Consider the following 27906-nt stretch of genomic DNA (forward strand, 5'->3'; position numbering starts at 1 on the left):
TTGGTAACCATGGAGACAGGACAGGTGGCACTGAGAGGCAGAGGCAGCGAGAGCAACAGATAGGAAGAGGCGAGGAGTGATTCAGGCAGGGACCTTCAAGCGATAGAGTAAGGAGATGTAAAGAGAGCACCGTGCAACAAGGGTCCAGTCATTTCTCTGCCCCTTTCCTCTCTCGTATAGAGACACTCCTTGAAATACGGGTGTGGGGGGGGGAGGAATCTGAGATGCCCCTTGCCCTAGAAATGCCCTGGGAGACCCACCTTCCTCATTCCTAAAGGACCCAAGGGAACTGAGATCCAAGTGTCTCAGGTGTGTGATGTTGAGAGAGGTGCAGCGGGGGGACACTGCTGTCTGATTCCAGGCAATATTCTCCCCGGTATTTAAACTATGGGAAAGGAGCCACATCTCCTGCCTCTCTCTCTGATCTGTGTGGACGCCGCTGCAGATCCCAACCGCCTCCCTACACCCGTCTCTCTGCACAGTGTGCCATATGCCGTGTGTGGCAGTCAGGTCTGGCGTACTGGATTATCATGGAGATCTGCTCAAGCTCTACGAAGAATCAGAATCGGAATGGTTCCTGAATGGGTCGCCGGAGAGTCCCCTAAGGAGCGTTTAGGTTTGTTGGGGCTGGGGGAGGTGGGTTAAGAAACGGAAGTCAAGATTGGAAGCACTAGTTTTTTTTTTTTTTTTTGGTTTATGTGTGTGCGCATGGGGGTGGGGAGCGGCTTGGTGCCGGACGCCCCCACCCGCAGAGACTGGGCTATAAATAGCACAGCAGAGCTCCGCCCCCACCCCCCCTCTTCTCTCCTCCGGAGCCGGCGCTGTGCCCGGGGCGCACCGGGAGGAGGGACCAGGATCCAGCGCTGGGGCGCAGATACTGACACCAAGGGAATCCGGGTGCCCCCCCACGCCATGTGGGCCCCCAGGTACCCGGCTCCTCCACCCCGGAGGCCCCCATGGCCCCGGCCTCAATCCTGGCCAGTCAAAGATTATGCGGACATTCAGGTATCTATTTGGGGGTACAGCCTGGGAGGAGGAAAAACGAGGAGCAACGGGGAACACAGCAGGGGCAAAAGAATCCCTAATTCTTCCTCCACCCCTTCAGGTCCCAAATGCAAGCTGCTTCCTTCCCCCCACTCAATTTTTGGGGATGTGGCAATCTGAAAGAGGTTAGGAATAGAAATATGTGTATGACTGTACGGGTGCATGTGTGTGGGTGGGTGGCGTTCAGTATCCTAGAGAGGGGGATTCCAAGTGTGGATAAGAAAAGGGGGATGTTGGAAAGGTCTGATAAGCCGTGGGGTGCGAATGGGGGGGTGCGAATATCTCTGCGCGTGCATGTACGTATTTGCATGAGCCCTCATCCTTCAGTGCGGATGCACCCTTCCCACCTCCTCTGGCATGCACTGGGCGGGGAGGTGGGGGGAAGCTCAAAGGCAGGAGTCAAGAGGAAGCACTGTGCATTGGAGACCACCCCCCTCCTGTCATACACCGGGCATCTTCATCGGTGCCTCAGTTTCCCTGCTGAGCCTGTCACTAAGCTCTCTCTCCCTCTCTCTCTCCTCTTTTTCACAGGGATAGGCTTTACCACCAAGATCTCAGGCCTCTCCCAACCACCACCCCCACACTCCTAGCCATCTTCGTCAGGTCCCAGTCCCGGCTCCATCGGTGCTTTCGCCCGAGCCGCAGCTATGCTGCACACCGAGGGCCACGCTCTTCTTCGGGCGGTGGGTCAGGGTAAGCTACGCTTGGCCCGTTTGCTTCTGGAGGGAGGAGCCTACGTGAATGAGGGTGATGCCCAAGGGGAGACTGCGCTAATGGCGGCCTGCAGGGCCCGCTACGACGACCCTCAGAACAAGGCGCGTATGGTACGCTACCTCCTGGAGCAAGGCGCGGACCCCAACATCGCAGACCGTTTAGGACGCACCGCGCTCATGCACGCTTGCGCCGGGGGTGGGGGAGCCGCAGTGGCCTCTCTGCTCCTTGCCCACGGCGCAGACCCCTCAGTCCGAGATCACGCTGGCGCTTCGGCGCTGGTCCACGCCCTGGACCGCGGGGACCGCGAGACCCTTGCCACGCTGCTGGACGCCTGCAAGGCCAAGGGCACGGAGGTCATCATCATAACCACGGATACCTCGCCCTCGGGCACCAAGAAGACCAGGCAGTATCTCAATTCCCCACCGTCCCCGGGGGTAGAGGACCCTGCACCGGCTCCTCCTAGTCCAGGGGTCTGCACGTCGCCTTCGGAAGTCCAGCTGCAGACTGCAGGAGGAGGACGGGGGTTGTTATCCCCTCGCGCCCAGGAAGAAGAGGAGAAAAGAGACGTATTTGAATTCCCTCTTCCTAAGCCCCCTGACGACCCTTCCCCTTCCGAACCTCTCCCCAAGCCGCCTCGACACCCTCCAAAACCACTCAAAAGGCTCAACTCCGAGCCCTGGGGCCTTGTGGCTCCTCCTCAACCGGTCCCTCCCGCCGAAGGGAGACCGGGGATGGAGCGCCTGGCCGCGGAATTGAACGGCCTGACCCTGACCGGCAGACCGCGTCTTTCTCGGCGTCACAGCACCGAAGGCCCGGAGGACCCGCCTCCATGGGCGGAGAAAGTGACGGGCGGGGGTCCCCTCTCGCGCCGAAACACAGCGCCCGAGACTCAGGAGCCTGGTCTGCCTTCAGGGCTAAGGCAAAAACTGAGCCGCATGGAGCCGGTGGAGCTCGATACCCCTGGACACTTCTGCCCTGACTCGCCCGAGTCCAGCCGCTTATCCCTGGAGCGCCGGCGATACAGCGCCTCTCCGCTGACCCTCCCTCCAGCGGGCTCAATTTCTTCCCCACGCCAGTCCCAAGAAAGTCTGCCCGGGGCTGTATCCCCGCTGAGCGGACGGAGGCGGAGTCCCGGGCTGCTGGAGCGGAGGGGCTCCGGGACCTTGCTCCTGGACCACATCTCGCAAACGCGACCCGGTTTCTTGCCTCCCCTCAACGTCAGCCCCCACCCTCCCATCCCCGACATTCGCCCCCAAGCCGGAGGTCGGGCACCCTCACTGCCTGCCCCTCCTGGGGCACCAGGGTCTCCCAGGAGCAAGCGCAAGTTGGTGAGACGCCACTCCATGCAGACTGAGCAGATTCGCCTGCTAGGGGGTTTCCAGAGTCTAGGCGGGCCAGGGGAACCAGGGCGCTGAGTGGAAGTCAGAGAGTCACCGAGGAGGGGAAGGTCAGGACCCTGATGGCAGGAGAACCAGCTGATACCTCTGACACGGGATCTCTTGCATGTGCTCACGGCACTGTGCACGCACACATGGGTAAGCATGTGTCCACAAGCACAGTACACTTACTAGCGAGGAAGGATAAATACTGTGTTTACTGGGCGTATAGACCCACGCATTCGTGCCCTGGTCATTTCACACGCACACGGGATTACTTGGGTACCCCGAGGCACAACACACCAACAAACCGAGGACCACTTGTGCTAGGGTCCCAGGCTCCCTGGCCTTTGTTCGGAAGCAGCAGGGAGCCCCCACTTGAGGCTGGTCTCCTGGATCTTTGCTCTCCTGAAAAAGCAACCCCTTGCTTTCTATGTATGCCCGGAGACGTGGCCTATCATATTCTCGTATACTCTACTTTCTCTTCACGAGTATCTCACCCCGTTCTGCAGGTCTTGCTTCTCCATGCCTGGCTCCTTGCTCACACCCAGCTTCCATCCGCTTTTCAGGATGTCTTCTTCTCTTTCCTAAGGCTCCAGCAGCAGCTCCCGGGCTCGGGTCTGTTGCTGCCTCTCATGCCCTCAACTTCCGGCTTTGCCTTCCCACCCGCACCCCCTCACCCACCCAACACACACTACTAGGGACCGTCTTGTTGCCCCCAGGGGGTGGGCCATGGGCTCTAAGCTGCTCTTCTGTGTGTCTGAGCTTATGAACACCCCTACAGGTAGAAGAGGGAGGAAGCCCAAGTCAGTCCTCTTACCACTTGACATGTCAAATAAATGTGTTCCGAAGTCTCTGTTTAGTCTCTGCTGCCTGAAGGGGTGGGGTGGGGGTAAAGAGGAGAGGGATGGGGGTGTGTGTGTGATGCTAACTCACCATTGCAACCACCCAGGGAGGGTCTCCAAAGGTTACAGGACAACTGGCCGATCGTGGTTGTAGAAGGTTTTCAGGCATGTGATAGGCCTTCCCTACAGTCTCCCCATGCCTGGTCTTTACTGATTTAAGATTCTTACAGAAACACACCCCCCTTCTCCAAAAGCAGATACAACCCCCCCCCCTTCTTGACATTTTTTGTTTTGATTTTGTCTTGTATAAACACAGGGTTTAATTTCATTTCCCCAGGCGTGCCTCATCCATTTTCTTCTCACCTCCATGTTTAATCTCTGAGCCACCCTAGGAGAGAGGGCGGGGACTAGGAAGCTCACCCAAGAAGAAGTAAGGAAGGATAGTCAGCCAACAAAAGCGTGTTATAGTGTGTGTGCACGGGTGTCTGTGTGGTGTCAGCCTGAGGAGTTCCATGAACAAAGTGACCCTTTCCAACACAGGTCCTGAATTTCCCAGTGTAATAGGTTTCTGCATGTATTCTAGCTCTTTCTTTCTGTACAGTGATAAACACATTCTACTGTCTCTCACTCCCTTAGTAAATAGCTGAAATCTGAAAAACCACCCCTAAATGTAGCATAGTGAAAAGATGAAAACCTTTGGATCAGAACACTTATGCCTGCATTCCCCTTACCACCTAGCTATTTGATTTGGAGCAGTGTATCTAGCCTTCCTGAGCATCACTTTCCTTGTTCGTAAAATAATAAAAATCTGGTTTTTGCTTGCAGTTATTAGGCAAGACAGTGCACCAAAGTATACTACATAGCGTGTTCTCATTAAAGTCGGCATCGTACCCCGTTTTAGCTTCGCCACCAATTGTATATGAACTTAGAGACTAGTCACATGACCTCTCTGAACCAGACAAGTGATCTTGAAGGATCCTTTCCAGCTACAAGTCTACCCAGCCTCGCATCCAGGCCTAGTTTTCCTTCAAGCCCCGCCCCAGAGGTCTGTCCGGATTTCCAGCGTTTACCACAGGATTCCCAAAGATGTTCCGAAGCTCTCCCTCTTAGCCTGTGTCGCCTTTTCTCTTTGCAATTGGTTCCCGTAGCCTCCGCCTTCCTCAATCATTTGCCTAAACTGGCGCAGGGGCCCGCCCCTTCCCTCCCTCTCCACCAGTGATTGGCATGGCATCGGGCTCGTCCCCGCCCGCCCTTGACTGACAGCTGGATCCCGGCACCGCCCTCAGTCCCTCGGCTCGGGCTCACTGGGGTCGCTGGGACCGTTAGCTCGCCAGGCTGGCAAGCCGCGGGGCCCAGCTCTGCCGTCGGCCGGGATGGAGACGATACGAGCACAGCGGCTGCAGCCCGGCGTAGGGGCCGGCGGGAGGGGCACTCTGCGAGCGCTGCGGCCGGGGGTGACCGGGGCCCCGCCGAGCGCCGCCACACCCCCCGCGGGCCCGCCGCCCGCCCCGCCGCCGCCCGCCCCGCCCCCGCCGCCGCTGCTCCTGGCTGGGGCCCCCGGGCTGCCCCTGCCCCCCGGCGCCTCGGGGAGCCCTGCGGTGCTGCGCGAGGCCGTGGAGGCGGTGGTGAGGAGCTTCGCCAAGCACACGCAGGGCTACGGCCGAGGTGAGTGTGGGGGGCTGGCCTCCTGCGGGACGCACTCTGGGCAGGAGGCTGGCTCCCACTGTCCTCCCGGTGGCTCGGCCTGGCGTCCAGCCCTCGCATGCATTTCCTTTTGGGGAGTTTCCTTCTGGACACAGACACGGACACACGCACGCGCGCGCGCGCATGCACACACAGGCACACACACACACACACACACACACACACACACGCACGCACGGTGGGGGGGGGGGAAGAGAAGAGTTATTCATGTATTCTCCAGAGACTCCTTTTTTTTTTCAGATGCAATCCTCTTTTCTTTAACTTTTTCTCTGTCAGCAGCAGAACTCCTGTAGGCTTAAGGTTTTAACGTCCTTCTCCCTTGGAGAACCGGCCCCTATTGTGTGGAATCCTGCCCTTTATTCCTCATGCCTACCCTTCTTTCCTCTCTGATTTCAGCAATTCCTGTACTCGGGCTCCTTAACCCCGACTTTGTAATTCTTCACCCCACCCTACCCCCACCGTGAAATTTGCGTCCCGACTTCAGATCTGCTGGAGAATCGGGAGTGCTTTCCAAAGCCACTCACAATAATCGTTTCTTTGAATCTGGACCCACACCACTGAGGCCGAGCCAGCTTCCTGTGACTTGGGGCTCACTTCAGTGTCTCTCAGTTTGGAACCTCACAACTCGGGCCTCTGGCTGGCTGGCTCTGTGTTCCTGGCCCCTGCCCAGGAACTGAGGATAAATCGCAGGCCTTGGCTCTCTCAATGCTAAATTCTGTGGAAACGAGCCAGGCAGCAACCCGATTTTGCTTAGAAATCTCCAGCTTAAAGATGCCTAATTTCTGGGAAGAGGGATGTGAGGATTTTCTTTGTTGTTTTTGTTTAGGCAATGTTAACCAATTTCCTGTCAGAATTCTGGTTCCAAATGCAGGGGTTAAGCGACAAGGAACACACAGTGAAGGGCGTGTGAGCCAGACTTTAAGTCTGGAATCTTAAGTACGTCACTTCTGTTTGCTTGATCAGGTCCTCCTTGGTCTGAAAGCAACTGTATCCTTTCTATTTTAATAGGAAAAAAGTTGCACAGCTTTCCTCCTCCTCCTCCTCCCCCTCCCCTCCTCCCCTCCCCTCCTCCTCTGGCTCCCCCAACTGCTGCCCCTCCTCCTCCCCCTCTCCTTTCCTCTTTCCTTCCTTCTTGAGGAAGCAGTACTGAAAACTGCATGAACAGGCTTTGGAGACCTGTCACTTGCCAGCTCTGTCTTTGGGGGTGCTTGGGGGTCGGGGGTACGGGGTACGGACTCAACTTCAGTGTGCAACAGTTTCTTCAGGAGCTGTGCTATGGATTAATTAAGATTCTGATAATTAAGATAATTTAAGACAACATAATGGGCACTTAAAATGATTGTTGGCTCAGATTTTCTGGTTAGCTCTTCCTTAAGAACATGTTTCATTTTCTCCTACTCTTAAATATTTGTAGCTTTGTAAAACCAGAGATTTCAATGAAAACAGATGTTCAGATCCACTTTGTTGCATGTCTGATGGTTCATTTCCTATTAATTTCTCTGCACTCTTTAACCAATTTGGATTCCAACCATGGCTAGGACTCTGTATGGCGCTGGGGATACAAGTGGCTAGGTTTCAGAAACTCGTGAGCAAACATAGCTACTTCCCAGATGGGTTCCTAGGTCTAATGAGACTGTATGATAGAACTGCTGTCAGCTATATCCTGCTGCCTCAGGTCTTTTACGTCAATTCCAAGGGAAACATTTGGCCTGGGGTGTCGTAGTAGCCAGTAGTCACCCTAATTCCTCTTGGAAATGTCCAGGTATTCGATGAACATTAGAGAGAAATGTACCCTCTTTTCTTGCCTGTGTTTCTCAGCCTCTGGTTGGGTGTCTAGAAAGGGCCAGGGAACAAAGGGTTCACACTGACAAAGAGCAGGCTGACTCTGTGGTGAGGCTCTCCTTCAGTCTCCCCACCTCTCACCACACTCTTATTATTCCTGAGTTTCTGGTTTCTAGTCTGGGTGTCCAGCTAGCGCTGGAGGAGAATTTGGCTCTCTGGTGATTTGGCTCAAAGTCCTTCACCACATGGAACTGCTTATTCTGCTTCAGTGAATGGGCAAGGCTTCTGCTGGCGTGTGCCCATATACCCTGGCCACTGATGGCATGATAGTCAGGGGTGGATCGACCGCCTGAGTATAAGTTACTTTTTTGAGTAGAAGAAGTTACTTTGGTCTCTGTCCAGATCAGCCTTTCCTCTGGCAGCACCTTACGCACCATCTTCAATTCACATCCTTCGTCTTCTTCCTGTCGACTCTAAGCTCACAAGCTCACTGTTTCCACCACTGACTTTTAGACTGACGTCCACCAGTGTTGGATCCTAGCAGCTACACACACACACACACACACACACACACACACACACACACACACACATTTATTATTGTTATTTCTCTACTCCCTATTCCCCTACCCATACATACTCAAAAGTCACACACATCATTGTGCTGGCTGTTTTGGTTTTTCAAGACAGGGCTTCTCTGTGTAACAGCCCTGGCTATCCTAGATCTCACTCTGTAGACCAGGCTGACCTCGAACTCACAGAGATCCACCTGCCTCTGCCTCCTGAGTACTGGGTGAGCCACCACCACCTGGCTTGTTTTTTTTGTTTTGTTTTGTTTTAGATTTATTTATTATGTATATAGTGAGTGTTCTGCGGGCCAGAAGAGGGCTCCAGATCTCATTACAGATGGTTGTGGGCCACCATGTGGTTGCTGGGAATTGAACTCAGGACCTCTGGAAGAACAGCCAGTGCTCTTAACCTCTGAGCCATCTCTCCAGCCCCTTGGTTTGGTTTTTGAGAGGTCTTGGTATATATCCCAGGTTGACATGGAACTCATCGTATAGTTCAGGCTTTCGAATTCATGGTGATCCCCCTGCCTCAGCTTCCCAACTGCTGGGACTACAGGCATGTGCCATCATGCTTGGCTTGCTGTTGGATCTCAAATCACCTCACAGTGTATAGAATTTGGATTGGGGCCCTGGCCCTGTCATGCAGTGGCCATGTGATCTCGGCGATATGGCTTACTCTCTTTATGCCTTACCTGGTTCATTTATTCTTTTAACAATATTTACTGTTCACCAGAAGCAGTGGTGAACAAGGCACATATTTAGTCTCTATCTTGATAGAGCTCAGTCTGCTTTAGAGCCTGTGTGAGGATTAATGGTGCAATAAAGCAAGATGGTGTAGTAGAAAGAGGCTTGTCTTGGAGCCAGATGAATAATAATTTCTTAATCCTGGTTCTGTTATTTCTGGTCTGTTCCTTAAATTGTGTACTTTGTGCAAAATGAGTATTATAGTACTTGTCTTGTTTAAATGTGTGTGTGTGTGTGTGTGTGTGTGTGTGTGTGTGTATGGGTGTTTTGCCTGCATGCATATCTATACTCCATGTTCATGCCTAGTACCCACAAAGACCAGAGCAGGGTATTGAATCCCCAGGGACTGGAGTTACAGATGGTTTTGAGCCACTATGTGGGTGCTGGGAATTGAACTTGGGTCCTCTGAAAGAGTAGTGTTTTAAACCAATAAGCCATCTCTCCAGCCCACAAATAAATGAATTTTATGTGATATTTTCTGCTTAGCTACTCTTTGTCATCAGTATCATATTCTTTTCCTAAAAATGTCACTGGAGGGGCTGGAGAGATGGCTCAGAGGTTAAGAGCATTGACTGTTCTTGCAGGGGTCCCGAGTTCAATTCCCAGCACCACATGGCGGCTCACAAGCATCTATAAAGAGATTTGGTGCCCTCTTCTGGCCTGCAAGCATACAAGCAGACAGAACAATGTATACGTAATAAACAAAACAAATCTTTAAAAAAAAATGTCACTGGAGCTATACTGGTATGGATATTTACAATTTTCGGAAATAATGAATCCACACCCCTGTGACTTTCGTATGGCTATCGTAACAAAGCATCACATATTGTGCTGCTTGAAACAACAGAAATGGAGTGGGTATGGTGGTGCACATCTGTAATCTTACTTGGGAGATGGAGGCAGAAGGTGAAATTCATTGGCTATATGGGGGGTTTGAAGCCAGCCTGGGCTATGTGAACCCTTGTTTCAAAAACTAAAACAAAATAGAGTGTGTTCTTTTACAGTTCTGCAGGCCAGACGTCAGCATCAGTATCACTGGGTCAAACGGGTGTTAGCAGGATCCTGCCAGAAAGTCTAATCCCTTGGCTTCCCAGCTTCTGGTGGCAGCGACATTCCTGACCCCCGATCATGACCACATCACTTCATGTCTGCCTCTGTGCCTTCTCCTCTTCTGTGTTTTGCCAACTCTGAGTGTCCCCTCACAGTTTCATTGTTTCTTTTTGTTTTTGGAGACTGGCTCTGGCCTGTGTAGCTCTAGCTGGCCTAGAACTTATAATGCAGATCAGGCTAGCCTTGAACTCATAGCGATCCTCTCGCCTCTGTCTCCTGGTGCCACCAGTATAATCTTTGATGATTTCCCCGAGTCAGATTCCTAAAACACACCTGCAAAGTCCTTGTCACATGAGGTGACACCCACAGGTTCCAGGGACTAAATAAACACATCTTGACGGTTGCACTATTTAGCTTCCTACATCCCTACCAAAGTCACTGCTCCTTCACAGTGCTGCTCTTGCAAACCTTCCGTACACCGTAGGCTAGTCATGGTCTTCTAAAGACTGGGAAAGGAAATCTTAGGTAAAATAATGTTGAGCAGCTTCCCTCTTTTCCATAATATGTTTGATGAGCCTCTGCCAGCTTATTCTTACAAACCTGTATGAACAGGGAAAACATCTGACCTTTCAATGTCATTACCTGTTTATTGTCTTTTAACTCCTTCATCCTTACCACAGTACTGTCTCTTTTCTTGCCTCTGTGTTTGTTTTGTTTTGTGAGGAATGCTCTTATGTCTGGCCTCAGACTTGAATCCTTTGGCTCAGCCTCCTCAGGGCTGGGATTATAGATGTCTGCTTCCTCCCTTGGCCCTGTAGTTATTCTTTTATTATTACTGTTGTTGTTCCTATATCCCTCCCCTCATCTGCCACAGTGCTTAGGAATTAAACCCAGAACTAGAACTAGCTTTGTGCATGTTAGGCCAGTACTCTACTACTGAACTACATCCTCAGCCCTTAGATTTATTCCCTTTTTTAGATCTATTTTATGAGGTAGGCGTGGTGTGGTGTGGTGTGGTGTGTGTGTGTGTGTGTCTGGCTGGGTCTACGTGCAGGTGTGTGCATGCCCCAGTTCACAAGGAAGCCAGAGGTAGAACTGGACCCCTCAGAGCTGAAGCTGTGGGTGTTTGGTAGACAGCTGGCTTGATCTGTAGGTGCTGGGATCCGAACTTTAGTCCTCCTGATTGCTTATCAAGTGCGCTTACCTGCTGAGCCATCTTCCCAGCCCCTCTTCTTATGCTCATGACTTCAGATGTTCTTTAGTTTCCTGGTTTCCTGGGGGAGCTAAGGGAAGGGGAGATTGGAGCTGGGCTTGCACCAAGGCTTCAATGATGCTAAGCACATATTCTTAACGACTGAGATACAATTCTAGCCCCATGGGTTATTTTAGTGTCTTTATCGATGTGGGTATGGTTTGTCACTGACATTTCATTTAGACAGCCATCTACTGTTTTACTTCCTACAGGTAAAACCCTGAACATCCCCTTTGTATCCTCACATCACAGTATAAGGATTTAACATTCTTCACTACTTTGAACTTTAGCTGAACCCGGCATTTTTCAGTAACTTCACAAAGCATTGCATCTGTCAAATATATATTCTGTTCAGCACCTCTTCACATATCCTACAGAAACCATTATGTCCTGATTCCTCACTGAAAATCTGATTACAAAAACAAAAACAGACAAACCCATTGTGCAGTGGTGGTGGCACAGGCCTGGAGTCCCAGGACAGACAGGGCTACACACACAGAAACCCTGTCTGGAAAAACAAACAAAAAACAACCAACTAACCACCACCAATAACAACAACAAAACAAAAAACCGATGGGCTCCTCACTTATAATGTACAGACTCACACAAATCACACGTACAGAATTTTCTGTACGTCTCAGGGGACTCGTGAGCCCTTTTGAAGCGCTGACATGGATTGGATCTCAGGTTAGGTCTCCCAAGCGGGAAAGAACATTGGCTTTAGGATACAGAGATTCATGCTGCAACTCCGCAGGCCTTGAGCCCTGGAGGAAGTCATCTGTCCTTCCTCAAGCCTGGCTGAGCTCCTCAGGCTCGGCTCTCCCCCACTCACAGCATTACTCTGAGCATTTTCAAGTGTAGGGCATAATGAATTGCTTTGAAACAAAACAAACAAAAACCCCTTTCCCTCTACTCTCATTTCACACTCAGTGTTTGTGGAATTAGCTCCCCATTTGACTTTGAATAATCATTTAAAAAACTGAGCCTGTGCTGGACGACTGTGCTTAGTTTAACTAGATCTGGGCCGAACATCGGCTTTTGAGCAGGCCCTTCCCCAGGGCGGCCTCCCCTTCCCTTTCACTCCCTGTCTTCCCTGTTGTTGGCCTGTTAGGGAAGCTGACACTTGTCTCAAAGAAGGGACAGGGACTGAAAAGATCTCAGGGGAAAGAACAAAGATAGCGAAGCTCTCTGGGCGGGAGTGACTTGAAGAGCCTCGCCGAGCCCAACGATGGCAAAGAAAGCCTTTCCTTTTGCTAGAAGAATGAACACTTTAACAAGTCAGTTACATGTAGGAGATGAGAAAAAGGCTTATGCCGCTTTCCCAACTTGCTGCCGTATGGGGGTCTTTGTTTTAGTTTGCAGAGCAGGTAAGAGCTGACTTAATGGCCCCTGGGCTTTGATCATCTTGCTGGCCAAGGTTGTGTGCTGTTCTTTCCCTCCTTGAAGACTAAGTTTTGCTTAATGAAAATGTTTGGGCCAGATTTCTCTTCAGAGGCAGAACTGGCTCACATCTTTGGCTCTGCCCTGGCGAGGTCCATCACCATGTTTGCACACAGGCCGTGGCTCCTGTTGCTGTCCCAGTCAATGACTGAGCACAAACAGGGAAGTTAACGCAGGCACATGGGATGAGATATGGAATTCCTTTGACATAAAGATTTCTTGGCTTGGCCAAACCTTTCTTGCAACTACATTGCCGCCTGAGCAATCCAACTCCAATCCAACTGAGTCTCTCTCCTTCCACATGTCAGATCTTCCTTCTCCTACTTCTCCAATAAATCTTTTGCATGGTTGTTTGTTTGTTTATTGGGGTTTTGTCGAGACAGGGTTTCTCTGTGTAACAGTCCTGGTTGTCCTGGAACTCACTCTGCAGACCAGGCTGGCCTTGAACTCAGAGATCTGACTGCCCCTGCCTCTTGAGTGGTGGGATCAAGTGTGCACCACCACCACCCAGCTATCTCTTGCATGTTTATCTTATCTTAGTATCGTCTCGACAGACCAAAACTAACACAATTTGAAAAATGGGTGCCTTTTTGTGGTAGCAGGAGTGGGAGAGTGGTCATGCTGTAAGGTGCTAGAAGGCACGTGTGATGATTTGTGGGGCTTCAGTAAAAGCCATTTGAAGTGTTTGGAGACCAAGTGATCCATTCCACTGCTGAACTGACCAGATCCCGCTTCCTATATAAAATCCATTGCTTTGAAGCTTGCCCTAGGCAAGGCCCTGCTCAGTCTCTTGGCTGCCATCTTTTGCATCTGCATCCTGAGTTTCACATCCCTTCATCTTCCTGCAGCCACAGTGTTTTCCTATTCCGCTGTTTGCTATGTGCCCCATCCTTGCTCACAGCCTTCATACCCACTGTTCTTTATACCGAATACTGCCCTCGCATCTTTTGCCTAAGGAGTCTCTGCGCATACTTCAGCCTAGTCATCACCTCCTCAAGGTGGCTTTTTCGATCTTAACCCTAGGTGAGAGCTGGGTGTGGTGGCTCACACACACACCTTTAATCCCAGCACGTGGGAGGCAGAGGCAGGTGTGTCTGTGAATCTGAGGACAGCCAGGGATATACAGTGAGACTCTATCTCAAAAAACAAAACCAGTCAACCAACCAACCCCTCAAAAACACTAGCCAGAAACGCCTACAGCAGTTCTCAGTGGCCGTCGCTCTATAGTACTTGTGGAGTTACAGTTGGCTCAGACACTTGAGATTGGCTAATGTCTTTCCCCTTCTTTACAATGTTGCCCAAAAGAAAAGGAGCCTTAGCTCAGCCTAGGGTCTAGTTCACAGTCAATCACAGAGCAGACACTTGGTAATATGTTTGTGGAATGAATGATCAAGGAATGGAAGGGGTGCTCTAGAATACTCTGTCATGTCTGGAGTTTGATGTTAGATGCTTACAACTAAGTTAGAAGCAGAAGGCTCAGCCGGGTATCATCATGAGAGAGGAACACTGAGCTCCAGAACCTTCCCTTTTATGATAAGCACTAAGCAAGCTTGTTCTTCTATTTGTTTTATCATCATCATCATCAACATCGATTTTGTGAGACAAGGTCTCACTTAGTAGCCCAGGCTTGCTTGGAACTTACTCTGTCTAATGTCTCCCAGGCTGGTCCCGATCTTGAGGAAGTCCTACCATCAGCCTTGTGAATGCTGGAAATAGAGGTGTGAGCCCCTATGCTGGCAACAAGCTTGCTCTTCTCATGGGAATCATGGCATCCCTCTTCCTGCAAACACAGTCCTGAGAAGTGGCCCATGGAAAAAGTAGGCAGAGCCTTGCAGGGTGTGGAGGAGCAGAAGAGACCCACAGGGATTATTGCCTAATAAAAGGTCCCTCAACAAACCATTGATACCAGACAAAGCCTCCGAAGAGCATCCACACCCTCCATTCTCTCTCACAATATACACATGCATCTAGAACAGAAAGGAACTTGATCACTGGTTTACTCCCTTGAAGCATAAGTTTGGTCTTAGTTCCTTGAATGGCAATGTTGTCTAAAGTTTTCAGAACACTGTGGGCATGGTTGGCTATGCCTGTGGTTCCAGAGTTTAGGAGACTGAAACAGAAATGTCTCCAGCTTTGGGCTAGCTTGGGTTACATAGTAGACTGTTTCTCAGAAACTAAGTGGCTGGAGAGATGGCTCAGCAGATCTGGGTTTGCTCCCCAGCCCCCACATGGTGGCTCTCCAACTCCAGGGGATCTGATACATGCTTCTGACCTCCATGGGTCCCTCCCACATGTGCTCAGGCATAACATCCAGGCAAAAGCACTCACATACATATAAGAAAATAAATAATCTAAAATTCTACTGCTCTAAATGAGCCATTTTTTTTCTCAGCCCCACAAAACAACTTTTAAAGGAAACATTGTAACACAATACAACCCAAAAATATACTAATCTTATAATTACATGCTGGGGAATAATGGGAAAATATTAAGTCTTTGTTTTCCGTAATTAAACGATTATGTTCCCATAAGATCCGGAAACTGTGGATGGCGTGCAAAGGAGGGTCTCCAGGCAGAGCAGAAGGGTTGCAGCCACCTTAGTGGCAGCATGAGGCACCAAGGCTGCAGTGTGGCTGAGACATCGCCTTTCGCTCTTCTGTCTTCTACTATCCCGTTTATTTACCTGACCCCATATAAGGTCCCCATATAAGGTCACCTAGGAGCTGCAGGACAGGGGAGGAGGGAAGCCCAACTTCGGTGTGCTGATCTACCGGTCTAGATAATAGTTAACTAATTTAAGTAATTACTAATTTAATTTTTAAAAATTTATTATGTATACAGTATGTGTGACTGCAGGCCAGAAGAGGGCACCAGATCTCACTACAGATGGTTGTGAACCACCATGTGGGTGCTGGGAATTGAACTCAGGACCTCTGGAAGAGCAGTCAGTGCTCATAACTTCTGAGCCATCTCTCCAGCCCTAACTTAGGTGTTTGAAGTGATGACCAGGAGCAAGAGACTTGGTCCAGGCACCTCCCCGCAGTCCCTGGAGCTGCTCTCCGGGCTGAGCTCCTGCTTCTCCTCTTGCAGTGAACGTGGTGGAGGCCCTTCAGGAATTCTGGCAGATGAAGCAGTCCCGGGGCGCCGACCTGAAGAATGGGGCTCTGGTGGTGTACGAGATGGTCCCTTCCAACAGTCCTCCCTACGTCTGCTACGTCACTCTGCCTGGGGGCAGCTGTTTTGGGAGTTTCCAGGTAAGGGTTACAGGGCATCGGCAGTAAGGGTAAGCGTGTACGTGCTAATAAGGACTTTATTACTTTGGCCGTTAATCTCTGCCTGAAGTCACATATTTGAGTCACCAACTCTGGGCACATCCGTGGCAAGCACCAGAGGCTCATGAGATCACCGAGGTGCCCTATCAGCAGGCTTCCTTTCTTCCTGCAAAAACTCAAACCCATCTCAACTTTGACTGTGCCCTCTCTTACTGTATCAGCCTCCCAGCACCCAGCCTTTGCATTAACCTACTCCCAGGATTGCACTCCCACTTCCTGTCATCCTCTTTGTTAAGTGTGTGTGGCTGTTTTGCTAGCTTGTATATCTGTGCATCACATGCGTGCGGTGCCCCAGTACCCTGGAACTGGGATCGCAGACGGTTGTGAGCTGCCATGTGGGTGCTGGGAATTGAACCTGCGTTCTCTGGAAGAGCAGCCGGTGCTCATAACCGCTGGGCCATCTCTCCAGCCCCTGATTTTATTTTTATCTTATTCATTCATTCATTTATTTTGCCGGAGCTGAGGACCGAACCCAGGGCCTTGTGCTTGCTAGGCAAGTGCTTTACCACTGAGCTAAATCCCCAACCCCCTGATTTTATTTTTAATTACATGTATATGTATGTGTCTGTGTGGGGAATGTGTGAGTGCTGGTGCCACTGAAGCCAGAAGATCATGGTTGATCCCCTAGGGCTGGTGTTACAAGTGGCTGGAAACCTTGTGATGTGGGTACTGAGAAGTGAACAAGTGAACTCAGGTCCTCTGGAAGAGCAAGAAGTCCTCTTAACTACTAAGCCATTTTTTCCCAGCCCTTCCTCCTCCTCCTCTTCATCCTTTTTTTTTTTTTTTTTGGTTTTTCAAGACAGGGTTTCTCTGTGTAGTTTTGCACCTTTCCTGGATCTTGCTCTGTAGACCAGGCTGGCCTTGAACTCACAAAGATCCGCCTGCCTCTGCCTCCCGAGTGCTGGATTAAAGGCCTGTGCCACCACCGCCCGGCTCCTCCTCCTTTTTTAAATACAGGCTTTCATGTAGCCCAGCCTGGTCTCAAACTATGTAGCTAAGGATGATCATGCTGAACTTCTGATCCTCCTGCCTCCATCTCCCAAGTGCTGGCGCACTCTGCATGGCACTATCACCCCTGTGTGTGCAGTGCTTGGGGGCTGACCCCAGCGCCTCCTCCATGCTACACTACAGATGAGTGCCGGCCCCAGCTCCCAGGGTACAGTGTTGTGAACGTTTCCTGTTGCTAACCTTCTATACAGATGCGAAGCACTGGCCATGGTGGAAGGAATAACTACTTTCATAGGACAGTAAGAAGTTACAGGACTGAAAAGATGGTCAGCCGTTACGACACTTGCTGCTCTTTCAGAGGACCAAGTTCACAAGTTCAAATTCCAGCACTCACATCAGACAGCCCCAAACCACTATAACTCCAGCTCCAGGGACCTGACACTCTCTAATGGCCTCTGCAGGCACTCACACCACACCCATCACACACACACACACACACACACACACACACACACACACACACACACACAACAAATTATAAAAACTTAAAATAAATTATTATAGATTGATATGAATATAATCAAGAATTGACTCCCCCCCCCCCAATTTCAGACAAGAAGGCAGTCTTCCACAATGTCAACTTAAGAGTCTGCATAGGAATTTAAAGAATCTAACCAATAGACACCTTTGGTTAGTTTTGATGTGGTTGTATCACCTTCAGATAAGGTAGGGACCCTTGCTGTTTCCATAGCTCCTTAGGTTTCCCCATCATATAACTTGCATCATTACTGATTATCTCTTCAAGGGTTCCAGAATATGCAGGGTTTTTTTCCTGGCTCTGTATATATGTATATGTGTGCGCATATACATAGGATTGAACCCAGGGCCTTGCAAACTGTCTTCTTTCTTGTTTAGTATTGAAAATCTGCCACCTGCTGGATGGCGGTGGCACACACCTTTAATCCCAGCACTAGGCAGGCAGATCTCTGTGAGTTCGAGGCCAGCCTGGGCTACAGAGTGAGTTCCAGGATTGCCAGAACTGTTTCACAGAGAAACCCTGTCTCAAACAAACAAACAAACAAAACCGTGGGCTGGAGAGATGGCTTAGTGGTTAAGAGCACTGGCTTTTCTTCCAGAGGTTCTGAGTTCAATTCCCAGCAACCACCTGGTGGCCCACAACTATCTGTAATGACATCTAGTGCTCTCTTCTGGCATCCAAGCATACAAGCAGGCAAAACACTGTATGTATAATAAGTAAATAAATAAATCTTTAAAAAACAAAAACAAAAAACAAACAAAACCAAAAGCATGCCACCCACTGAGACGCAAGCACACAGACAATTCATCTGTTGCATTTTGAATGAAAACCCCTGTAGCTCTCAATTCTTGTCTCCAGCAGGAAGCCCCAAGGAAACTTTGTTTAGTTAGTTAGTTTGTTTTTCTGGACAGGGTTTCTGTAGTCCTAGCTGTCCTTGAACTCACAATGTAGAGGAGGGCGGCTGGGAACCCCTGGAGATCTGCCTGCTTCTGCCTTGGAGTGCTGGGATTCAAGGCGTCACCACGACTGGCTTGGGAGCCTTGTTTTAAACCACATGACTAAGCTTTTTGGCTCAGCACTTGAGCCATTTCAGATAAATAAATATAAGCCCCAGGATGACGAATGTTTACATTTAGTTTTCCATTTTCATGTGTGTGGTGTGCAGGTAGTGAGTGCGTGCGGAATCCAACATCCTCGACCGCTCTTCCAACTTACTCAGGGAAGCAGTCTCTCATTCAACCCAGAGTTGCCAACATGGCTGGTCTCGCTAGCCAGCTTCCTTTAGGGATCCCATCTCTGGTGTTCCGAGACTGGAATTTCAGGCAGGCATTATGTGGGGTTCCAGAATCTGGGGTCTGAATTCTGGCTTTCACACTTCAACCACTGAGCCTTCTCACCCCCATGTTTCTTTACTAAAGAATACTATGGCTCCTTCTTCTCACCTCATCACACTCTGAAGGGCAGTTTGAATTTTACAGTGCTCATAAAGGAACCGTTATTGTTACTTTCTGAACGTGAAATGATCTCTTCCTGGCCTCTTCAACTCACTGTTTTACATGCACCTTGGCAAGTCAAACCCTCCCCAGCGGCTTTCTTCACAGCCCACTTTTCAGAAGCAGTGTTACAGGATAAAGCAGTTAACAGGCTGGCACTAAAGGAGAAAAGGGACTGAAGGAACAGGAAGCGTTAGTGTGGATGTATCAAGCTCCACATACCGTCTCAGCGGGGAATTAGGAGTTAACCGTGACAGATGAGTGACGAGCATCTCCCACTCTCCTTTTAAAAACTGAAACATCAAACCAGCACTGGGGAGGCAGGGGGATCGCTGTGTGTTCAAGGCCAGCCTGGTCTACACAGTGAGCTCCAGAACAGCCAGGGCCACACCATTCCTCTTAAACCCGAATGGCAGAGGGTCCAGAGGCCTCTTCAGTACCCGACAAGAAGACTGAGTATACCAGGGCAGAATGACGGCAAGGGGTCTGAAGTTGGGATGCGCCAAGCCCCTGAAAATCAGGCTTGCCCCACTGCCCGTGTTGGCTACAAACAAGTTGCTGTGTCCCCTGCTTTCCTCTGTCAGCCTTCCTTCCCTCAGCTACCTTTCTTCCTGCATCTACTGGGCGGGGGACATCTTCAGACTTAGACCCTGTGGAGGTAGCTCCCGTGGCCTGCCTGTTTACAGCTAAGCCTGAAGAGCAAGAATCCCAAATGGGTGCTTCTAATGGGACATGACGTGTTTTCATCTTGGGTTATCTAGAATTCAGACATCCTTGCCTGAGGAGCTGGCCAGAGTCTAGCTTTTGAGTAATTAGTTCTGTTGACAGTTTAAATAGAGGCATTTTTCATGTCTTATGGTTACACGCGGACTTCAGCAGCCTTCCCCACTCTGCATTCAATTTGGTATGAGCTAGTCATCTCCAGTTCTTTAATGACTTCAGGATGTTGAGTCAAAGTTATGTTTTCAAACACCCCAGCCATTTCACAGTAAAGCTTCGGAAAGTGTGGTGAACGCAGCTGATTCATCTACGTGTCCAAATGCCTTCCTCCTCAGTGCATCCTTCCCGCTGTTCCTGCTCCCTCGTAGATGCAGGAGCACATGCTCTCACTCTTTCTCCCCTGCCTAGTTTTGCCCCACAAAAGCTGAGGCCCGGCGAAGTGCTGCGAAGATCGCGCTAATGAACTCCGTGTTTAACGAACATCCATCCCGAAGAATTACTGATGAGTTCATTGAGAAGAGTGTCTCCGAGGCCCTGGCGTCTTTCAATGTAAATAACTTGGAAATGGGAGGAGGGAGAATGGGGGGAGGGAGAGCCAGGGAACCCATGTGTTTTTGTTCTTCTCTGTGTCTGCATTTCTATTCTGTTAGTCTATCAATTTTTGTGTGTCTGTCTTTAATTCTATGTCTGTTGTCTTTATGTTTAATGATTTGTCTCTTTGTGTTTCTTTATATCTAGATGCTTTTGTGTGTGTGTGTGTGGAGCTGAGGATCGAACCCAGGGCCTTACGCTTGCTAGGCAAGCGCTCTACCATTGAGCTAAATACCCAACCCTGTATCTAGGTACTTTTAATTCAAGATGCGTGGGATTCAAAAAATTCTATGATAGTCATGGTGATACATACATACCTTAAGTCCAGTATTCAACAGGCAGGCAGATCTCTGTGAGTTCCAGGATAGCCAGGGCCAGAGGGAGACCCTATCTCAAACAAAAACAACACTAAGACCTTTATCTCGTCTGTGTGCATGCCATGGTGCATATGTAGAGGTCAGAGGACAACTTCTGGAAGGCCATTCTGCTTCTCTCTTTCTACCCTGAAGGATCCAGTGTCAAACTCAGGTTTCCAGGCTTGGAGGAAGTATCTTTATCTGCTGAGCCATCTCACTGGTCCCAAATCATGGAATTTTAGAGCCATGAAAATAATGAAATAATCTCATGCTTGACTTTTACTTCTAAGTTTGGTTTAAAATCTCAGCTCCTGTTCCTTAAAAATAGGTAGCTCTGCAGCACGGGCGGGGGATCACCACCTCACGCAGGTGGGAGAGCTGGCCTGCCCCTCATCAGCTGCAGCGCTCAGCTCAGAAGAGTGGCCCTACACCTCACTGGGGCAACACAGTAGAGCTGGCCCTGAAGGGGTAGGTGTGGGAGATTCGACCCTGAGGACTTGAAAGCCAGAGAACTGGCCCGGCCCCTTGCTTGTGGCTGCAAGGGATGAACTAGCCAGAGCAACTCTGGAAAGTTCACACTGGTGGCAAAGACAGAGGAGAGCTGGCTGGCCAACCAACCCCACAACTACCCAGGCTCAGAACCAGGGTGATGTGTTGGCCCATCCCAACATCCACCCCATCTGTGATCTGCTGGATATGGGGGGATGTCAGTCTAGTGGACCCAGGGCTGCAGGATCTTTACAACACAAGCAGAGTCCCAGTGAGGGCCCAGTGTGGATGGTGTAGCAGAGACCAGGGGCCTTGAACCAGACCAATGGTTCTCTGCAGTGAATGCCTGCATGTAAAAATGTGGATAAAGGGTTTACTGTGTGACTCACTGTAGCACACTGCAGCTTTCATGACGAGATTTTCCCTTTCTTCCTTTTTTTCCTCCGCTTTACACTTAAATTTTATCTTGTTTTGTTTTGGGGTGGGGAGGGAGATGGGTAGGATTGGGAAGCATGATATAAAAAGAATTTTTAAAAAGGGGGGTAGCTTTGTGAGTGAAGACAGGCAGATCCCTAGAACTTGATGCCATCCTTCACTGTACCCAATCACAGAGCTGAGTTTCCTGAGAGACAGAGGAAGATGCCCAAAGCCGATCTCTGTCCTCCACGTTAGTGTGCACACAGAATATACTTCTAAACTGTTTATTTTTATTTCAATGTAGCAACTGAAAAATGTAAAATCAAATGGGGGAGCTGGAAGAACAGCTCAGCAGTTAAGAGCACTTGCTTTCTCAGGGGACCCAAGTTCAGTTCCTGTGTCAAGCGAACAGCCTGGAACTCCAGTTCTAGTGGGTCTGTGACCATCTTCTGGCCTCTGCTGGCATTTGCACACATGACACACGCATTTAAAAAAATCTTTAAAAAAGTAAATTTGGGGCTGGAGAGATGGCTCAGTGGTTAAGAGCACTGGCTGCTCTTCCAGAGGACCTGGGTTCGATTCTTAGCAACCACATAGCAGCTCACAGCTGTCTGTAACTCCAGTTCCAGGGGATCTGATGCCTTCATGCCAATGCACATAAAGTTAATTTTTTTTCTAAGTAAATAGATGGTTCATAAAGGGCTGGATGATGGGTTGGCATATAAAGCATTTGCCTGGCAAGCAGGAGGTCCTTAGATTGATCCCCAAAGCCCATTTAAAGTGCTAGTGTGGTGGCTCATGTGTGGAGTCCCAGAGTTGTGTATCCCTGGGGCTCTTTTGCCAGCCAGTCTAGCATAACTGGTGAGCCTCGGGCCAACAACACTCTGTCTCAAAGGAGGTGGTCAGTGTTCCCGAGGAATAACACTTGAAGCAATCTACTGGCCTCCAGATGAGTACACATACACTTGTGTGCACTGGTGCACACACTCATAAACATGCACAAACATGTTACTAATTTTCTGTTGGATAATGCTGGTCAAAATGATAATTCTGATGGAAAACCTACTTGTCTTTTTCTTTCTTATTACCAGGGTAACAGAGAGGAAGCAGACAACCCAAATACAGGGATTGGTGCGTTCCGATTCATGCTGGAATCTAATAAGGGCAAGTCAATGCTGGAGTTCCAGGTACTATGGCACCTACTTCCCTAGCTCTAATCACACAGGTCAGCCGGATACACCGCTAGTTATCTCTACCTCGTCATTCTGAAAAAAGGTGTAGAGAAGGTGGTCAGACTCTAAAATACGGTTACCTCTCTACCCCCAAGTTACACCAGAGTTGACTACATAGTAGATGCTTCCACAGATACGTTTTGAAAGAAGTTCCCCGTTTGATTCTGATGCGGTCTAACATAATATCGCTCTCCTGATTACATTAGCAGATTCTCTGGAGAAACAGAACAGACAGAACACGCATTCTCTCTCTAACAATTTCCTAGAATGGCATATAGGCTGTGGTCTGATTTTTCCAACAAAGGCTGTCTCTAGGAACCCAGTAGTTGTTCAGTCCTCCAGGCTGAATGTCTTAGCTGGTCTTCAGTATACACCAGAATCCCAAAGAAGTAGGCTGTAATACCAGTGAAGGAATGGACCTGCTGTGAAAGCGGGTTTCTGTCTTTCATGTCCTTTATAAGGGCTGCCACAAGCTTGGCCCAGATTTAAGGTGTGTGTGTGTGTGTGTGTGTGTGTGTGTGTGTGTGTGTGTGTGTGTGCGTGCGTGTGTCTTCCCACTTCAAATGATCCAGTCAAGAAAAGAACCTCACAGTGTACCCAACAGCTTGGGGTTTAGTTAATTCCAGGTTGTTATCAAGTCAGCAATCAAAATTAGCCATTACACTGGCATTTCCTGTCTTCTTCCCTCAGGAGCTCATGACAGTTTTTCAGCTGCTGCACTGGAACGGCAGCCTTAAGGCCATGAGGGAAAGACAGTGCTCTCGACAGGTAAGAGTCAGCCGAGGGAAAGGGTGGAAGAGCTGCCTTGGGCTGTGCCAACGGCTACCAGGCTGTAACTACTGAGGCCTTATTTCAGCATCCTCTCTGCTCTTTTATTCTTTTGCTTTTGTAGTTTTTTGAGACAGGGTTTCTCTGTGTAGCTTTGTGCCTTTCTTGGAACTCGCTTTGTAGACCAGGCTGGCCTCGAACTCACAGAGATCCGCCTGCCTCTGCCTCCCGAGTGCTGGGATGAACGGCCTGCGCCACCACCACCCGGCACTCTTATAACACAGAGGCAAACAAATCTTTGTAGGTCACATGCTAACTTCAGTTCAGGCTAAGTTTCATTGGGGTCACTGTGCTATATAATGTGTGTGACCTGTGCCTGTCTGCTGAGGTCACTGTGCTATATGGTATGTATGACTGACTCGTCTTTACCATTGGGGGCCCTGTTCTCTATGTTTTTTACCTTCTTAGTGATCTTTGCATTCCTCTCTCTGACCAGGAGGTGTTGGCTCATTATTCACACCGGGCCCTGGATGATGATATTCGCCACCAAATGGCTTTGGACTGGGTGAGCCGGGAGCAGAGCGTGCCAGGGGCACTGTCTAGGGAGTTGGCCTCCACTGAACGGGAGCTGGATGAAGCCCGGCTGGCCGGCAAGGAGCTGCGTTTCCACAAGGAGAAGAAAGACATTCTCATGCTGGCTGCAGGGCAGTTGGGCAATATGCATTCCTCCAGCTGCTGAGCATCTGCTGCCCTCAATCGCCATGCTCCTCAGCCCTTTTTTGTATGTCTCCTTTCTAAGACGTAGGACGATTTCTGTATATACTTTCTCAGTTTTATACTTTAAAATATAGAGATATATATGTATAAATTCTATACCTGGATTCCTGTTTGCTGAGATCCCTTTTCTAACTTCCAGTTTGGGATGTAGTTACCTCTGCAGTGTTACTGTTCATTTTAGCGCTTGGTTGGCTTTTAAACCTTCAGATTAAGATGTAATTCATTTCAGTAGTACAGTACAATTTACTAAGTGTTCATGCTCTTTTTCTTAAAATAGCAGTAGCTCATCAGGCGGTGGTCCAGGCACACACCTTTAATGGCAGCATTTGGGAAGCAGAGGCAGGTGGTTCTGAGTTTGAGGCCAGCCTGATCTACAGAGCAAGTTCTAAGACAGAGCGAGCTGTTAAAACAGAGAAACCCTGTCTCAAAAAGCCAAAAACTAAAACAAAACAAAGCAGTCAGGTATGACGACCCATTGCTATAATAATCTCTGCACTCAGCAGTCTGAGACAGTACTGCTGTGAATATGAGGCCAGCCTGGATGACACATCAGTTGCAGGTCAACATGGGCTACAGTGCCTCAGATGTTCTCAAAGCCTTCTCCTACATATCAAACAACAGCTGGAATAAGGAGTATGTGCCCACTTCATCCATGGCCCTGCTTTCTCTAAATTGAACCGGGGTCGGTGTGGAGCTTTTGGCTTGAGCCTTCTGATACTCCTTTCCTGACTACTCTCCTCCTTCCTTGCCTCCAAAGGGTCCTGTGTCTAGGGGCTTCCCTACCTTATCCAGAAGGAACAGGAGATCTGGCTTCTTTTCGGCTGGCCTGGAACTCATTCTGTAGACTAGGAGGTCTTCATACTTGCGGCAGTATTCCTGCTGAGAGTATAGGCACCGGTCACCATGCCTGACCTGGTTTTTATTCTGAAGTCACTCCTGAGAAAGTGCCCAAGAAAGAGAGAATTATAAAGCTAATCCGCATATCCACGTGGGGGGGGGGGGGGGCAGCCCTGAACTCCTTCTGGGCTTCTCGATACCCTTCCAGCAGTCAAGATTTCTGGATGTAAGAAGAGGGTGAGAGGGTCAGCAGACCTTTCCCCACCATTCCCTGCTCACCATACTTACTAAAGATACACACTTTTCCCATTTCATTTTGTTTATGTAGCCCAGGCAGGCCTCAAACTCTCCTTGTAGCCTAGAATGACCTGAACTCCTGAGCCTGCTGCATCCACCTCCCGTGTGCTAGGATTACAATGGAACACCACCTCAGCTGCATTGTGCTCTTTAGAAACTCTATCTGTTCTGTTTGGTGAGAACTCTTAAATGTTACACCTTAGCGTCTCACTTCCTGTGTCTTCCTTCTTTCCCTCCACACGGACTGTGAGAATACAAGTTGATGAAACTTGGATGAGAACATGGTTCCGTGGACCATGGAGTGAGCAGGAGAGGAAAGGAAACCAGGTACTTGTGTGTGAGAGAGAAATGACCAAGACCATAGGCAGAGTTCTGAACTTGGATAACTTTATGTAGTAAGCTCTACTTCCCCCTTGTTTCTGTGATCTCTGCTATACTGTATCACTGTCCAGTGCATTTTCTATCAATACACCGCTACCATAATTTGACTTCACACTTAACAATTGCAGTTTGCTTTTAGATTAGGAACTTGGCCTGATCTAGTGATGCAGGTCTGTAATCCCAGTTACTCTGGAGGCCAAGGTAAGAAGGTCAGAAATTCAAGGTCCATCCCAGGTAGAGTGAGTTCAGAGTCAACCTGGGTAACTTAGCAAGACTGTCTCAAAAATATGAAGTAAAAACAGGGCTGGGGGTATAGCTTAGTGGTAGAGTTGACTAGCATGTGAAGGCCCAATTTAATCTCTACTGCAGAAAGGGTGGTGGTTGGGGGGAGTGGGAGATTTGGAGGGAAGAGGGGAGAGGGAGTAGATTCCACCAGTTAGCTCACTTGGGAGGAGTAAGGTGAAAAGCAGCTTTCTTGCTTTTGAAAGCATCTTTGTGACAAGGACACATAGGATCAGGTTGTGAGTCCAGTTACAACAGTGTCAGTGCTTAAAAAAGGGCTCCTTGATTCTCTCAGCCCTGCCTCTTTATTTCATAAAGCACACTGGTTTGGAATAGAGGCTCCCACAGTGCATAGTAGGCATATCTGTTTTAAACTGGTATATGTAACCCAGAAGTGACAAGCCATCCCATTTCTCCTGGGCTCCTTTCTTTGTGTAAGGGGTATGAGCTTGGGGAAGAACTGTCCTTGTACCTCCTGGATTCACTGTCTTTCTCAAAAACTCATGACTTCAAAGAACATGAGAAAAATCGTTCTGTCCACTTTTGGTGTTGAAGATTTTAGTTAACGTCTTTGGTACTTTCTATGTATTTTATATGTAAAATTTTACACAATTAAAAATGGGTTGTTTAGTAAGCCAGAATGACTTTTTTTCCCTGTGATGGGACCACATGTAGTTCCAACCTGCTGTGTATCTGAAGCTAGCCTTGAATATTGACTGCTTCATCCCCCTACCTCCACTTCCCAATAATGAGATCAGGGCCATGCGCCACTCAGCCTGATGGTTGTTTTTTTGAGACAGGGTCTTACTGTGGAGCCAGAGATGGCCCCAGACTCACAACAGTTACCTTCCTGCCTCTGCTGCCAGAATCTGGAACTACAAGCACGTGTCACACCCTGCCAGAATGACTGAGGCAGTTAGTTCATCAAAGGTCCATCTAACTTGGCCTAGACACCCACACATACACCGACAGAGGTTTTGAGGCTGGTGGGAACAAGATCATGCTGCTGAGGGAAAGCAGCTGCCCCCCCTCCAAATAGTGAAGGAGCCTGGATTTTGCCCATGGCCCTTTCTCAAGCTCATTCCCACTATGGCAATTTAAACTCTCTATGTATGATTCTCAAATATATTTCTTCCATCTCAACTTGTTTGGAGCTTTGATGTGTATTTCTGCACACTGGCCATCACCATCCACACATGACAGAAACGCTGTGGACTCACATATCCAAGATGAAACCCATTTCTCCCCACTGGCTCCTCCTGGACGTCCTAGATCAACTGCAGAATTATTATTTCACCTAGTTCTTCAAGGTCCTCCTCAGCTCTTCCCTGTCATCATCCAATTAGTCACTGCCTGTTGAGGCTGCACTGTCTATGAACCCCAATCTGTCTCCTGCTTTATTCAGTCCTTCGTCACATCTGAACTAGACCACGGCAGTAGCTTCCCTCTGCCTTCACTCCTGTTCTAATCCTTCTGTCATTGAAGCTGTCCCACCTATAACAGCATTTCCCAGGTAATATGTGAGCCTGAGGTAGAATAAGGTAGGAAAACAACTGTTAGATACTGACTCATTAGTGGCTTACTCACAGCACTGCTTGTACTGCCTCTTTGCCAATCATGACTTCATTTGCTACCTGAACAGAATGACCTGGAGAAATAGCCAGAACAATGGGTCATTGCCCTAACAACCTGCTGACTGCCTGTACACTTCTGAAAAGTCTTGCTTGCTTGGCTGCCCCATTTGTGGCTTTAGAGTATAAAATGAGAGTACAACCCGGACCCGGGATAGAAGCCTTTCGGGAGCTGTGCTGGCTTCAGTCCATCGCTGGCATCTCCTCTCTCCCACTCTCACTGGTGTTGAAATGCTTATTCCATAAAGATTCAACATCGCATTCTTCAACAAGCTCTTGACGTCAGCCGAGATGATT

The 27906-nt window shown here is 49.2% G+C and overlaps 2 protein-coding genes across 5 annotated transcripts; both read left to right on the top strand.

Annotated features, from left to right (window-relative positions):
- The first annotated feature begins 144 nt into the window (after positions 1-144).
- On the top strand, positions 145-3990 carry Ankrd34a (ankyrin repeat domain 34A). 4 transcript variants are annotated; one of them, XM_036190052.1, is made up of 5 exons: positions 145-309; positions 483-616; positions 816-1005; positions 1106-1169; positions 1576-3990. In XM_036190052.1, the coding sequence occupies exon 5, from the start codon at positions 1692-1694 to the stop codon at positions 3171-3173; it is 1482 nt and encodes a 493-aa protein (XP_036045945.1). In that variant the 5' UTR covers positions 145-309; positions 483-616; positions 816-1005; positions 1106-1169; positions 1576-1691; the 3' UTR covers positions 3174-3990. The 4 variants fall into 4 exon arrangements, with proteins under 4 accessions (XP_036045945.1, XP_036045948.1, XP_036045944.1 ...); XM_036190055.1 differs by lacking the exons at positions 816-1005; positions 1106-1169; XM_036190051.1 differs by lacking the exons at positions 145-309; positions 483-616 and having other exon boundaries at positions 689-1005.
- A 1249-nt stretch (positions 3991-5239) lies between these two features.
- Lix1l (limb and CNS expressed 1 like) lies at positions 5240-24277 on the top strand. Its single transcript, XM_036190846.1, has 6 exons — positions 5240-5644; positions 15611-15774; positions 19960-20100; positions 22496-22591; positions 23327-23404; positions 23901-24277. Exons 1-6 carry the CDS (start codon positions 5353-5355, stop codon positions 24141-24143), a joined length of 1014 nt encoding a protein of 337 aa, XP_036046739.1. The 5' UTR covers positions 5240-5352; the 3' UTR covers positions 24144-24277.
- Positions 24278-27906: the final 3629 nt, after the last annotated feature.

The sequence above is a fragment of the Onychomys torridus genome, chromosome 6 (genome assembly GCF_903995425.1).
Source record: "Onychomys torridus chromosome 6, mOncTor1.1, whole genome shotgun sequence".
NCBI classification, from domain to species: domain Eukaryota; kingdom Metazoa; phylum Chordata; class Mammalia; order Rodentia; family Cricetidae; genus Onychomys; species Onychomys torridus.